This window comes from Acartia tonsa, chromosome 4 (assembly GCF_053477335.1).
Source record: "Acartia tonsa isolate MP-2025a chromosome 4, ASM5347733v1, whole genome shotgun sequence".
NCBI classification, from domain to species: domain Eukaryota; kingdom Metazoa; phylum Arthropoda; class Copepoda; order Calanoida; family Acartiidae; genus Acartia; species Acartia tonsa.
Genome location: NC_137263.1, coordinates 22254594 through 22271293, shown reverse-complemented (window position 1 = coordinate 22271293; position 16700 = coordinate 22254594). Strand labels below are relative to the sequence as shown.

Below are 16700 nucleotides of genomic sequence, written 5' to 3'. Positions count from 1 at the left end.
GTATGGTCTATTTTTTGCAGGGAGTGAGAGGACATTGGGCTGTTTATTACACTAGTCCCCAAAGTTTTATTATACATTTTCTTATTCGTTGGCTTATAACTTTTGAGACTTTATTGAATTTTGATTGTTTGGTTCATTAAGTAAAGTGTCCAAACGTTTCAACCATTAATGGTAAACTACAGCAGTGGTAATTTGGTGTATAATCATTTGGGATGTACATCAATTTATCATCCATTGTCTTATCCCTTTAGATCCATAATTTAACAAAATGTTCCAGTAAGGTTGCAGCTGTAAATTTGTTTTACAGCTGGTGAGCTTGAAAATACGGCTGGATTATACAAGCTTAAAACTGCGAGTGAATTTGGCATTGTTTGCGGCTGCCGACCCGTAGCATACACATACGGGTCATTTTATATTTTCATCATAATTTAAGTATAATACTATTGTTCTCATAAAAAATTTAGGAGCTATGCAGATAAAATTGTAGGGTTCAAACTTCTTAAATATTCATATTCTAAATGTTACTTACTTTCTTTTATTCTTTTTTTTTGTTGTAAATTAAAAAGTTTAAAATTAAACTTAAGGTTTTCTCTGTCTGAAGCTTAAGATCTCAATAAATACTGAACTGTTTTAGTTCTATTTTCAGAGGAAGCTTCATATAGGACCTAGGCTGGTTTTAGGCTATTTTCTCCCCTTTAGATACAGAACCCCTAGACGCTAGGGAAGCAGTCGCTAGTGTTTTTAAAATGCAATAACATCCGTCTCATTTAATGTAATAAACAAGACATAAAAAGTGAACAAGACATTAAGGCACATTTAAAACGCTTTTTGCGGCATGCACGAGTGAAAAGCTTGGAGTAACCCGGTCCCAAAAAAAGTGTTGTTGTTTTTTGTTTTGTTACATTGAACACGAGTTATTTATTTGCGCTCCTATTTAATCTCCTCCCCCTTGCCCTTTCTCTTTCTATGTCCAGTTTTTTTGCGCATTCTCTTTAAAAACATAACTCCCCAAACAAATAGAGCTCAATTAGTCGACACTTTTTTGGCAATTTTTTTTATAACAGCATCACATTGAGATGGCATGCCGCCTGGTTGCAACAAAAAGTAAACAAGCCCCATTCGCGCTTTTTATAGTAAATTTAATTTTTCGGGTAAAAAATGTAAAAAAAGAAGAAATGTTTGATTTTGTATGAAATTGGGATGGAATTGGTAAAAGCAAAAACAACTGCTTATAAATACAGGAATCTAAAGGGATAAGACAATGGTCGATAAACTGATGTACATTCTCAATTATAATATACAAAATTATCCCTTTTGTAGATTACAATTTGTGAATGGAACTTTGGACACTCAAATTAACAACTCAATAAACCAACCAATCAAAATTCGATAAAAAGTCCCCAAAGTTGTTAAGCCAACCAATCAAAACATTTTATCATAAACCTTTGGGGACTAGTGTATTAAGCAGCCCATTGTTCCTTCCCTTCCTGGCTTAAATATGTATTAATGTATAACTTTTACATTTTTGGATGTTTTCCCCCATTTCTATATTTTTTCCCATGGAATGTACGCGCGATAGATCATAAAAGCAGAATAATAACACATATTTGGAAAAAAATCTAGTTTTGTGAATGGTTTTATTTTATTGGTATTACATTTGTTTCCCCTTTCATCCTCCCCTCCCCCTCCTCTCAATCACATCTGTCTTTTGTGTCAGGGAGGGAGGGGACATTAACCAGACCCCAAAGTTTTATAAAAAACGTTATCTCAACAACTTTAGGGACTCTTATTGAATTTTGATTGGTTGGTTAGTTCATGAGTGTCCAAACGTAATTACTAATTTTAATCTTTTTTTGTATATCATCATTGGGGATGTAAATTAATTCATTGGACATTGTCTTATCCCTTTATGTCCCTGCTTTTGTGTATATATATATATATATATATGGCCCATCCTAATATACAAAAATTTCCAAATATTTTCAAAAGAATTGGAAATTTCTAAGTTATCGTTTACGTAATGAAGTAAAGCTTCCCTTTTTTAAAAGCGAAGCTTTTCTATAATTAGGGTCCGTCCCTCCGTCTGTACGTTCGTCCGCCCGAGACAGATAGCCTTTTTCGTTAATTTGGGCATGTTAAAATTGTCCTATCGATTTCAAACTTTGCATGGTGATTCCTGTAGTAGTTTGGTACGTTTTAAAAAGCGTACAAATCTAGCAATCATTACCAGAATGTCCGTAAGTCCAATTTAAACTTGTTGATTTTTTACTTTTTTAACAACAAATTTTTATGTGATCCAATTGATCTGATTTTTGAATTACTGATTCCTATAACAATAATGTACAATATTTTGAGAGAAGCATCTCTATAATCAAGTCCTAAAAATGTCAGTATGTCCTTAAACAGAATTCTGTATTTAGGAAGTTTTGCAACAAATTTGCGTATAATTTTGTCAAAACTTATATATTCATACAGTTCTGTCACTCTACAAGAGTTAATGTTCGTCTGTCATAAAGTTTCAGAGCTTCGCTTTTATGGATGTTTGGATGTTGTCATCCTAGTTTCAACTTGCTACATTCACATTTGTATGTAGTTAAGCTTTTATAAATCTCTGAATTTAATCAAAGGTAGAATCTAAAATGACATAAAAACTATGGCCGTTATAAAACGTTGATTTTTAGGTAAATTTAAAACATTTTTATTTCATGTAACTGAACTTTTAGTGGCATTTTGAATAGAATATTAAAGCAGTTTATTTTATTTTTAATATATAAACTTTTTGGTATGTAAATTTATATTTTTACTTCTTTGTTCTGATAAATAGAGAAAATGCGACAAGGTTGTGGTGTTGTGGAAGGGAACAGGGATCTAAAGGGATAAGACAATGGCCGATAGATTGATGTAAAATGTACATGCCCGATGATGATACACAAAATTACTCTTTCTGTATATTACAAATAGTGGTTGAAACGTTCCCGAAGTTGTTGAGCCAACGTATAAGAAAGCGTTATTATAAAACTTTGGGGACTAGTGTAATAAACAGCCCAATGTCCCCACCCTCCCTGGGTAGGGAATATTAAACACATATACACAAATATGCATAAAAGGGTGATATGAGACTATTAGCATATATTCAAATATAATTCCATTTTCTATCATACATAAACATATTTTACATAAACAGTCAATGCTTTACTACCATTCAAATTAGAGAATGTGGGGAAAATATAAAAAGTTGATGGGGGGAAACAATCTCCGATTCCTACATCAAAAATGTTAAAGAGTAAAGAGGGGGGAGGGATTTTACCGATGCAATGGATAGAATTTTTAGAAAAACAACATAAAGTTGACTAAATTTCAAAATAGTATTAAAAATCAAAAATAAATAGCTAGAAATGATATTAGACATAGAACTAAACATAATAGATATCCCTCTATCCCTGATTATACCTAATCATAATAGGTATCCCCCCATCCCTGGTTATACCTACTCCTAAACAAGGATGACTATTTTGTGAATCTGAAAATATTGTCAAATGTGGGAATTACAAGTATTGGGTTGTGTGTGTGTGTGTTTGTGGGTGTCAGTTGGGGAGTTGATTGCGTCATTGCAAAGCAGCGTTTTAAACATAACATAATGTTAACAAACGTTAGTACCATTTATTATAACAGAAAGAAACAGAATTGTTTAAAGAAATAGAAAAAAATCTAGATTATCTTTAAATGTTTATAAATGAAAACTGCCACCTAAAAAATTATTTTTCTGAATTGTATAGTAATAAATTCAATAACAATATTTCAAAAAAGCTTTAAAATTGCTTAGTTCATTATGAGCCAACACAAAAATTTATAATCATTTGATATATTTAAAATGAAATAAATATTTATCTAAAACGCAAATTAGCAAGTTATCTATCTAGATTCTTACTTTGAAGTTATGCGGAAATATTTTTAGGTGAGTTCTAAAGTTTAGTTTTTCGCGCCAATAATTATAAAGCCTAAACCATAAAATCATAAATATTCAAACTTTTATGTATTTTGCATAAATAAACTCCTGCTTATAAATATACATACTATTATGCATATCAAAACCCTGGGAATCAATACTTCAATGTGAGAAAAAATTTAAATGTATTAAAACCAATATAACAAGGATGATAAGATCTCTTAAAGCGACGATTAGGAAATGGGTCCAAAGTAACTGCATCAATTATAGAGAAGCATCGTAATACTCTTTAATTCAGAAGGTTTGGAATTTATAGGACAATTCTACTTACAAAAATAGCAATAAAGCAATCTATTACGGACGAACGCACGGTAGACATTATACACACTAAATTATAGAAAAGCTTAAAATCTAAATTTTATTAAATTTTCGTTTTATTTTGGTTATCTAAAAAATCTTGAAATTTAAAATCTAACCTTGGGAAATCATTTTAAAATTATTCAGAAAATGCGCGGTATTTGGAAAAGGTTTTAAAGTTTTTAAGAAGATATTTTTAAAAAAGTTTTGGGGGTATACTTAAAAAATCTGTCTCGATTTTAGTAAAGATAACTAATGGGTTATTTCAATATTTAGGATTCCGATATGAAAACAATTTTTGTATTAAAATGGGATTTTTTACTTATTCTAAGTAAAAAACAAATATATTATAGTACATGATATGCAGAAAAAATTAAAACATTTTGTCTGAAATATACTTTTTTCTTGTAAAATAAAATCCATAGAGGAAAAATTATCTTCAAGTCCAATATCCCTAGCACAGAATATTAATCCCTTTTAAATGAATAATTAAGTGATTTATTTACTATTCATTAGCTAATATACGTCCAGTTAAACCTTTGTTATGCAGAACTATAACATCATCATGTTCGGAAAATGGTTGACCATTGTTAAGGGCACGAGCCCTTTAAATGAGGGTTAGGGGATTGTTGTATGAAAAGAATGGCTATTCTATTCCCCAATGGTACTTCATTTGGTATTGTCCAGCGTGGACAAATTAGGGTCAATATTCACATACTTAAAGTCCGATGGGAGTTTGAGAGGGGGGGCAGTGTGTGCTGCTGTCAATTGTGCGTTTGTGTGTGAGGGGAGGGGAGGGGGGAGTGAATGGGTCATTTTAGGGGCAGATGGAGTGGACAATACTTAAAATTTAGCAAAAAGGAGTGGAGAAGAGGGGGGGGGGGGGATACTTCACCCTTACAATAGGACCTGTAACTTGTTGATTGTTGGGCTGGACATAAATGTATTCATGCTCAATAGCCTGAAAAATAATTAGGTCAGCTCAATTTTCTGCACTTTAAATTTCAAATGAATATGTTAGCCGCATAATTGCTGGGAATATCTTTTGTTGTCGATGCTCGTTTTTGAGTGTATTATGGGTTAGTTTTGACCATTAGGAATTAGTAAATGTGACAATGAAAACTAATAGTTTTAATACATATATCTATCTATCTTATTCTTAAAAGTTTTTTTAATAAAATTTCTTTCTAATTAATTCTTGAATCTAAAAAAACATGTTTTTTTTCTGCATATATGGCTGTAAAAATATGTAACAATAACAATTTTGAAGGGTAAAAAAGCAAAAATATCACAAACATTTTATTGTTTATTTTAAAGCAGTTTTTAATGCCGCCTTGTGTGTAATTCTTAGGATTCCAGAAAGAAAAAAGGTGTTTAGTCTTTAAACTACCTTTTATTTGCAAAAATACAACCTTATTACACTTACTCTAAATAAAATTCTAGCAATTTTGTTTTCTTAAAAATATTTGTAAATATATCAATAATATGTATAAAGTGTAAAATAATGCCCTTGTCAAAATTAACTTTTATGCATCTGTCAGTTTTATTTGCAAAATTTCCACGCAAATTGAAGTGTTTGCCGCGCTCCCATGCGCACATATGCAGGGAGGGTGGGGACTTTGGGCTGTTTTTACTCTTGTCTCTAAAGTTTTAAAATAACCTTTTCTTTTTCGTTGGCATAACAACTTTGGGGACTTAAATTGAATTTGGATTTGTTTGTTCATAAAGTTGAGTTTCAATCACTTATTGTAATCTACAGAAGGGATAATTTTTTGTGTCCTCAAAGGGGATGTACATCAATTTATCGGCCATTGTCTTATCCCTTTATATCCGTGGCGCATATGACAAAGCACCGTGCCTGGTGCCTGCTTGATTGACAGCGAGAAGTAGTATTTGAAAGTCATTTTAATAATCATGTCAAGTGGCAGCTAGGAATCCTTGCAATAATAACTTTTTTCTTTCTCAGTGTTAAAGGGGGTTGTATTGATATGTGCATTAGACCAGTTCAGAATTTTCAATTCACGACTTTATTCAAAATAAAGTTTATAACCAATGTTCTCTTTGTATATCTAAATTACATTTTTAGAGTCCCATAGGGGCATTTTAAAGAGGGAGTGGAAGAGTTTGACCTACCACCTTAAACTTTTGTTGTTTTAAACTAAAAGTAAATGAAATGAGGGGGTTAGGGTAATAATTTTCCAGGGACAGTTTCTCTTGCGAGGGTGGAGGTTTCCTTCCTTAGAATAGATTTTAAAACCCCCTTTAGACCTAAAAGAAACTTTATTGTAAAAAGAGTCATATTTGTAAGTGAGATCTTTTGGTACAGTCATACAAACAGGCAGGCAAACATCCTGTTATTTTTATATAAAGATAAGACAAAATAAGGAACAGGTCTAATAGAAATAAAAGGGGGGTAGGAAGTAAAATTTAAATAGTGTGGGGGGAGGGGGAGGATTATCTAACCCTTTTAATCCAAATAAGACAGGATAAGATTCTGGACTTTTTGGAAGGAAGGAAGAATTTGGAATAATATGTAAAAAAGGGGAAGGTTGATACAATTTCTACTTTTTTTTTGTCTCAAATCCATCAAGTAGGCAGTCATGCATGCAGTTTTTTGAAAACGTTATTATTATTATTACAATGTTTAGCTGCTAGAGTGTGGCATTTCAACATGAAAATATTATAATGGCAGGGATATAAAGGGATAAGATAATGGCCGATAAATTGATGTACATCCCCAATGATGATTCCCAAATTACCCCTTATGTAATTACTATTTTAATTTGTGGTTGAAACGTTTGAACACTCAACTTAATGAACGAACCAATCAAAATTCACTAAAGTCCCCAAAGTAGTTAAGCCATCGAATAAGGAAACGATATTATAAAACTTTGGGGACTGATGTAATAATCAGCCCATTGTCCTCTCTCTCTCTAAATAACTTTGCTTTTATTTCACCCCTTCAAAATCTAAAATTTAAGTACATAATTACATTTTAAGACTTATTAGGTAAAATAATTTTTTTTGTTAATAAAGTAAATTTGCTTAAAGAAATTTTTAATGATTTAAAAGTTGATATCTACAAAAAAATGATACACGTCAAATTTCATTTTTTTCTCAGGGATAGAAAAAAATACGAGTAGACATTAAAATTAGGCAAAAGGAAATATGGGGAAGAGGAATAGAAATATAAAGCAAAAGGGAAGGGAAGAGATAGAGAAGGGGAAGAAAGAAAGAGGGAGGGGGAGAGGAAGCAAATGATTTGACACATTTTGACGTAATTCTTATATTTTACTTGGAATTTTGCAACGTTGGCGTATTTTGCGCCGAGACAGACCTTACGTTTCAAGAACCATTTTCAAACTGTCAAAATTTTCTTTTCTAGATCATTTGAAATTATCACAAATTAAGAGAAAAAGTTTTGTTAAATTAAAGCAAAAAATTTTATTTATTTAAAATTGTCGTTTTGGATTCAATTATACAAATTTAACCAGGAATACAAAGAAATAAGAAAATGAACGATCCATTCATGCAAATTGTACACTACCATTTACTATACGCCCCTAGCATCTAGGGACTCTGAAGGACATAGAGTGGCAAGAACTATAGCTTCAAACAATCCCAAGACTGAAATATGAAGAAAAAATTACCAAAACCATAACAGTACATACATAAAGCCTACGTAAAATAATCTTCAGTGGTTATTGATATCTCCAGACAAAAAACCCTGACTAGTTAATATAATAAGAATAGTTATTTCTCGTATCGTATTATAAACGGCTTTCCGCGGATATAGAATGGCGGCACCACGGGGCTAAAAAAACTAGTTTTAATCTTATGATTGTACATTTCTATATTCGTAGAAAACTGGATATAATACGATGCTAGACATAGTTTTTTCGTATCGATGAGAACCGGTTCCTATCCACCGGATTCGAATGAATACGAGAAAACATAATTACCAATACCTACTATAGATTATATTTATTGATGGAAAAGTTTAAAGATGACTTCAAGTGATCAAATTTATAAAACTTTAGGTACCAGTATAATTTTAAGTCTAATAATCAGAAGTTATTAGCATTATTTTTTTAAAGAACAAATCTTATTTTCTGTTGTAAAATAAGTTAAAAATTAATAAGATTTAAAAAGTTAACCAGTTAAAGAAAAATATAAGCTTTAAATCATATATGGATTTTTCTACGGCTATAAATCTTTTAAGGGTAGTAATTATTCTTGGGAGTAAGGATGCGTAAAATACAATTACCTATTTTTGGCATACCTCTCAAGGAGGGAAGGTACCCCAAGTTTTATAATAATGTTTTCTTATTTGTTGGCTTAACAACTTTGGTGAGTCTTATTGAAATTTGATTTATTGGTACTTAATCTTTAGTGTCTAAACATTAAAACCATTATAAGTAATCTGCAAAAGGGATGATTTAGTTTATCAACATTGGGGAAGTACATCAATTTATTTGTCTTATCCCTTTAGATCTCTGCATAACTTTGGCTAGTTACAGCAGACTTTTATTTTGGATTTTGTTTCTTTTTGGTCACAATTAGTTGGTTTAAGAAATATAGCGACTCTATAACTTTGGTATTAGTCAATTCATGCCGAGAAATCATCTAAACTCTTACAAAAATGACATGTTCAGTGATTCATAAACGATACCTGCCAATCGTTGAAGTCTCTTTTTTTGTTTTCGTTTTTACCAAATGATTTTTTGTTAGATACTTTTGATTCAAATTTGTTTCATTATTTGATATTACTTTTTTATGTTTTTTCTTCTAGAAATTTATTAAGTTACGAAAAATTTAGATTAGCATTAAAAATATTGCGAACATAACTATGATGTAGAAAATGGGTCTACACTAAAAATATAAAACTGAAAAGCATAATTTTGAATACAATGGTATAACTATATGCAACCATAAACTATATATGTATACATTCATATATATGCTTATATACATACATGTAAATAGAATATGCAGATGATTTAGCTCATGGGAATATTGAAAGCAGCCTGTGAACTTTTAGGGAAACAAGAGCCTCGGGATTTATTTTATGATGCTTCCAATACTAACCCTATATTTAGTGGGAGGGGGGGGGGATATTCAGATTAGTTATATTAAGGTAACTACTACACTAGATGAGGGAGGGGGAGGGGGGATATTTATCCATGCATCGCTTAAACTCAATCAAAGCAGAAAATCTGAATAGAGATGCCATTATTCTATGAATGATTACGGGGGTGGGGGGAGGGGATATTAACATATACACATATTCTGAATAGCCCAGCTTTTCATAATTCCCTAATTTTCCCCCAAAGCTTTTATTTTATGTTTGGTTCTTTATTTTTTATTTGGTTAGGTGTTATCTACATAATTGATGAAATCATCAAAAATCCTAAAAATTGTAAATTAGATTTTTTTACAATTTTGTGAGTTATTTTAAGTTTTCATTATTTTGTACAACTTATTCATTTTTCTAGTAAAGATTATAAAGGTTGTCTAAAATTAATTAGCACTAAAGCAGTATTTACCATGAATGGAGGAATTTTTATTACACTAGTCCACAAAGTTTCATAATAACGTTTTCATATTCGTTGGCTTAATATCTTGGAGACTTTTGTCAAATTTTGATTACTGGTTGTTTCATTAATTTGAGTGTCAAAACGTTTCAACCATTAATAGTAATATACAGAGGGGGTAAATTTGTGTATCATAATTGAGAATGTACATCAATTTATCGGCCATTGTCTTATCTCTTTAGATTTCTGAGTATTTACTCATATTGAGATTCATATAAAAATATAATGTATAGGTATTTAAATTTATTTCAATAGCATTGATATTGGATTGATAAAATGTATGTTTTACATATAACGGTCAAATAAAAAACTCCTATAGTTCGTTCATATGCATATAGGCATACCTATCAGTTTATATAGAATAATATGTAAATATAAACAAATTTATGCGCTTTTTCTAATGACAGTTACAAAATTTAAATTTGGATTTTCAAAAGGCAAATTGGAAAAATCGTTGAAGTTTCAATATAAAAAGTTTTGTTTATAAAAAGCCAAAATACAATCATGTTTGAAAAAATTTAAATATATACAATATTTAAAATATATCCTTTACCCTTTTTACAGCAAAACTTTTCTGCATTTTGGATTTGTCCTTTTTAACTTTAATAATTGATGTTGAATATAAATACGTGGATATTATAATAGGGGGAAAACTTTCGTCAATTTAGGTTGCTAACATGGACATCACTTATTGGTCAGTTCGTTTAAACAGTAGGAGAGGATGGGATAGGGGAGAAGGGAGGATCGCTAGTTTAGCCAGCAACAATTGTTACACTTTATCAGAGTACATGAATATCTGGTAAGATCCAAGTAATAATAAATCCATTAAATTAATATAACCAACTTATTAGATGGGCATCTTTTTAAAAATTCGTTGCTTTTTGAAACTTGATTTTGATTGACAAAATTTATGTTCCAATTGATTTTACATAGACTGTTTTTTTAACCTTGTATTGTGTTATTCTTGATATTAGTAAATAAGATTATTTAAAATTATCATTTTAAAAACATTCTTTCTGTTTTTATAACCAAGGAAAATTTTGAAATTTTATTAATGCATAAAAATTTAAATTTGAAAGAGTGAGTTGGCAAATATAGAATATTTTTACTTTTTTTATGAACTTTTTTTCCTTCTTTTGTGGCTTTCAAGTGAAATATTATCCTTATTCTATAAAACTTTTTTTCTAATTTCTAGCAGATGTATTTTTAATGCAAGTAATAATTTCTGTAAATATTTAAGTTATTCAAATAGATTTTTGAAATTACAATTGTGTTTAAAGACGAAATATTAATAATTGTAAAAGATGGTCTCGTGTAGTTCTTGGGCTATTTGCAGAAAATACAATGACGTCCAAAATAAGTGGTTTCAATGGTTTGAGGGGGGTAATCTAATTGTCTTTTGAAACTTAGATTTGAGGGGTTAAAATAAAGGATTTAAAAGTTTTAGGAGAGTAAACACCACTAAGCCTTACCCCTCTCGGACGTCTGTGCCTTCCATAAAATGTGTCTTAAATGAATAGGTAACTTCAAAGTAAAGTATTTTTTCAAATTGAATATATAATATGGATTGATGGTTCATCTGTAGGTATGGGTGAACTTAATAAGTAGAATATAAATTGAAAAAATAAAATTTTCAGGACATACTTAAATTTTTAAGATTTTACTAAGAAATGCTTCGCCTATAACATTGTACCTTGTGGTTATAGAAATCAGTATTCCAAAAATTGTTTTGAAAAATATTTTGTTGTTTGAATATTTGATTTAGGAAAACACTTATAATAAATTATCTGATCCACAAAAATATATTAAATATTAAAATTAAATATTTGTTCCAATATTGTATTATGTATCATTAGTTTAAAGGTTAATTTTTGCAAAAAGTCACAATTTCTTACTTTTACCCCAAAAAAAATTTGTGAAAAAAATGTTCTAAAAAGATTGGCACAGGTTCATTTTTGTTGTGTATTCAAATCACGCGGGAATCCGAGGGAATTATCTTCCATCCCAATGCAACAATTTCTAACATTTTAAGCTAATTTTATTGAGTGCGTGAGAGTTTTATGGGAGAGGGGTGGTTTGGGGTTGGTGGAGCTTAAGTCCCGTGGGGGTGGGGGGAGATAAAACCATTATACCACCTGCAACAAGTAGCTACCCATTTTTCCCCATCCCCCAACCCACAGGCAGATTTTCCCCACCCCTCGGGGGAATATTAAGGCTTGTGACGTCACAAATTCCCTTGGGAGCCTGTGCTTCGTAATTTTGAGCCCCTCGGCTCAGCACTTGTTTATTGTCCGCAGTTACGTGAGGTTCTTCATTCCAGTCACGTACCATACATTCAACTTTCATCCAGCACACCAGTGGAATAATAAAATATATCAACTATTTCTATCAAAACATGGAATTATAAAATTCTAACATAATATTATCCTCTAATTGAACAATTAATTAAGAGGATCAGAACAGCTCCGTCTCTGAATACTAATTCAGAGATTTAAACGCGCTGATAGACAGATTTCTAAAAACTAAAGACATTGCAAAGTGATAAATAATAATTATGGCGCTACTGGATACTCCGCAGCCCATGTACGGAGGAATGGGCTCCCCATATCTCATCCAGAACACGTACACAAGACCTTACTCCTACAGAGATTACTCCTCGGAGACCATTGCCAGGTTTAATTTCCATCAGAGGTTGCAGGTCTCCCCAGAGTATTGTAGGTCGGTCAAAGAGGAGTTTTCCGCGGCTTTCAAGCCGTACAGCCCGGGACAAGAAAATCTTCCCGTTAATTGTTCAACCAATAAGGTATAAAAGTCATATATGGATTATTTGTTTGAAAGAAGTTTTATAGAATTTAAGAAAAAGATTTTATTCTTTCCCAATACGGTTGACACGCAGGGAAGGAGGGGACAATGGACTGTTTATTACAATAGTTCCCAAAGTTTTATATTCATGTTTTCATATTCGTTGGCCTAACAACTTTGGAGACTTTTATTAGTTGGTTCATGAAGTTGATTGTTCAAACATTTCAACCACTAATTGTTACCTAGAGAAGGGGTAATTTTGTGTTCTATCATTGAGGATTTACATCAACTTATCAGCCGTTGTCTTATCCCTTTAGATCCCTGGTCGACACAAATGTTTTTAGAAATGTTATTTTATCTCCCTCCTAAGTTATCAGAATCTTTACAAGCCTTGTCTTTCCTAAAATCTTGACAATATATGTTCACGCAAATTTGTGGCCTTTCACTGAATTTTTTTGGCGTGGTTTATTTCACATATTGTTAAAAATTAACTTAAAACTTAAGGATAAAAAGAACTTATAAATTACTAAAAAAGATACAAATAACTAAATTTGTCATGCTGTAGGTAGTAAAAACTCACAATTTGTCACTTTAAGTTTGGCCTAAAAGTCCCATTTTTATGCCACTTTTTTGCTGGAGTTACAGCTTTTCTAAAGATAAAGTTATGTTAGTAAAAGAGGCTTAGCTCTGAAATACATATGGATAGAAAGTTGACTTCATGCCTTTTTTAAAGCGAAGCGTTTCTATAATTAGGTTCGGTCCGTCCGTACGTCCGTCACAGAGAGTTAGCTCTTTTCGTTAATTTAAACAGGTTAGAATTGACCTTTCGATTTCAAACTTTGCATGATGATTTAGAGTAGTTAGGTACGATTTAGAAAGCGTAGCAACTCTATAATCATTACCAGAATGTCCGTACGTTCATTCTAAACATGTTGATTTTTCTACTTTTTTAACAATAAATTTTTATGTGATATAATTATCCGATTTATCTGATTTTTGGTATACTGATTCCTGGAACAACAAAGTACAATATTATAAGCGAAGCAACTCTAAAATCAAGTCCTAAAAATGTAAGTATGTCCATAAACATTATTCTGTATCAAGCAGTTTTTCAACAAATTTACTTACAAGTTATTTAGATTTTATACATTTATATTCTGATTATTCAGTTCTGACACTTTTATTGTCCGTTTGTCCTACCATTTCAGAGCTTCGCTTTTATGGATGTTGTCATCCTTGTTTTACTTAGATATATGGTTAAGAAAACTTTGTATACTGGGGGCTTTTGGGGTGGGGGATTTGGTTAGGGGCTTGGGTTTATAGGTATGGGGCTAGAAGCTTCAGATTTTTTGCCATTGATTGTAAATGTCAAGTTAAGTATTGAAGATACAGTATGAAGAGACGAGAAATATATTATACTTAGGGCAGGCAAAAAAGCACGACCCACGGATTTTTACATTTTTAAAAACTTTATTTCTTTATTTGTAAGATATTTCAAAAGAAGTTTGATATTAATATTATATTTTTAAGATACACTTAGTTGCTAAAGATAAAATTTTTAAAAATATTTTTTTTTACCAAAGGTTTCCCCTTTATTTTACGAATTTCCTCAAGGACATTTAAAATGTACTTTGAAATATTTTAAAAGATGAAATATTTTTTTCATAAAAAAGCCACAAAAGGACAAGAAGCCCATATTGACATGTAAAGATCTAATTTTTATATCATATTCAAGGTCTTATACAGACAATACAAATATATTCTTTTTCTCCTTTTCTATATTGAATATTAAATGTTCGGATCATACTGTTTAGAACATCCCCCCTCTCTTTCCTTTTAACTAAAATATTATGGAATCACAAAGAAAAGGATGACAAGTTTCAAATATCATAAAAATCATATCTCTACACAGCTCAAAATGCGGCAAAAATGAGGGGGATATTCAAAGACCTTTTATATGAAATATTTTTTTCCTTTTTTTTTCATTTTTCTAAACTAATAATTTTATTTTAATTTCAGGTATTTGGGTCCAAGGCCGACCTGCAGCTGCATACACAAGTTCACATGAGGGAACCTAAGCCGTACAAATGTACACAGTGCAGTAAATCGTTCGCCAACAGCTCCTACCTGTCCCAACACATGCGCATCCATCTTGGTATCAAGCCATACAGGTGTGAGATCTGTCAGAGAAAGTTTACTCAGCTGTCACATCTTCAACAACACATCAGAACACACACTGGAGACAAGCCATACAAATGTCGTCATCCTGGTAATTATTTATTATATCAACTAACAAATATTCGAAATTTTACAAATACATTATACTTACATTTATTTGTTTTATAAATCTATTATTAACTTTAATTTGTTATAGGTTGTACGAAGGCCTTCTCCCAGTTGTCTAACCTGCAGTCTCACTCCAGATGTCACCAGACAGACAAGCCCTACAAGTGTAACTCCTGCTACAAATGCTTCCACGACGAGACCTCCCTGCTGGAGCACATCCCGAAGCACAAGGACTCGAAGCATCTGAAGACCCACATCTGCTCGTACTGCGGTAAGAGCTACACCCAGGAGACCTACCTGGCCAAGCATATGCAGAAGCACTCGGACAGATCGGACAAGCGAGCGCCGATTGTGGCCAACGGCACCTCGACAACTCCTGTGAGCATGAACCAGCTGTCTGGACTCGGCGGCAGCCCAACAGATCATTACTGGCCCAAAATGGATGCCTATGGCTACGGCCACCAACTGATGGACCAACGGTTGCACGATCCTCGGGATTATGACCCTCGTGGACTGGCTGGCAGCAGCGCAGCTTCCTCTCTTCATCAGGGTCTCATGGGAGCAGAGGAGCTGAGACATCACAGCAGCAGCACTGGCTCAGCCCAGCTGTCAACCTCCTGGGGAGAACACTCTTCCCCGTCTCCCCATTCTTCCTCTAAAGCCGGCGGCTCCAGCGCCTTTTCTCCACTTCAGTCCGCAGCTGCTGGCATGAGTCCGGCAGGATTCGGCATGTCCGCCGCCCACAGAGGCTATGCCTCTTTCTACGATCCGATCTCTTTTGCCGCACAGACACAGTCACAAAAGCTTAATTTTGGCGAGTCTAACGGTGTGGGGGGCGGAGCCGGTGTCAACTCAAACTCCACCTTTTCTGGGCCACAACTCCTTTCCTTATCCAAAATAAAGAATTACGCGCACAACCCGCACAATGACGGCCTTTTCAAATCCTTGTCTAGTCTGGCTGGCGACAAGGCGGCCATGGGTCAGCTTGGAGCTGCTCAGTAAATATATAGTTACACTTTTTATACATAACAAACACACAGTGATAAAATAAAAGACAATAATATATAAATACTAAAAAAGAAGCATTCATTCGACCAATTATCTCATTCTGGATGTATGAACATTATGTACAGTATATTTACAGCTATTATATTAATGAAGAAGATAACAATTATGATATGGAACTTTTTTATACACTAATACTGTTGTGATGGTATACCTGGCAACCAGAAGCATACCTGTACAGCAATACCCCAGCGTCATGGTCTAATTTTCCGTCGATGCCTCCCTGACCTTCAAAAATGATGATTATAAAAGACAATTTCTGAAAATGAAGGCTCATAGAGCCAGATTCTACTCAATTAAACATATTAATTTGTTCAATGTAAATAATATGTGCAAATAAAACATCAAATTATTATTTAGATAAATTTAGAATTTACTGTTTGTATAATTAGCTGTTTTATTTCTGCACCTCTAGACATTATTATGTAGCCAAAAAAATGTAATTTTTTTACAACTTTACTTTGCCATAGTCCAAAATTAATGTAGTTTACATAAAATTAGTCCTTGGGACCTAAAAAAAATATCGTGTATTAAACAACGAGCTTTAAAGCACCTCTTATTCATTTTTATTTCCAAACCCCCGGGAGCTTCAAGTCCGCTTTTATTTTGATTAATATAATAAAGGAGGACTCTAACTTTGCTATTTAATT

The 16700-nt window shown here is 32.4% G+C and overlaps 1 protein-coding gene across 2 annotated transcripts in view; it reads left to right on the top strand.

Moving 5' to 3' along the window:
- The window catches only part of LOC145316447 (uncharacterized), an 81979-nt gene extending 65564 nt beyond the window's left edge, over positions 1-16415 (top strand). For both annotated transcript variants that reach the window (XM_080156943.1, XM_080156944.1), the window contains 2 exons: positions 14719-14968; positions 15074-16415. In XM_080156943.1, the coding sequence (XP_080013069.1) occupies positions 14719-14968; positions 15074-15987 (1164 nt within the window). In that variant the 3' untranslated portion in view covers positions 15988-16415. The remainder of the gene's footprint in view (positions 1-14718; positions 14969-15073) is intronic.
- The last annotated feature ends 285 nt before the right edge of the window (positions 16416-16700 follow it).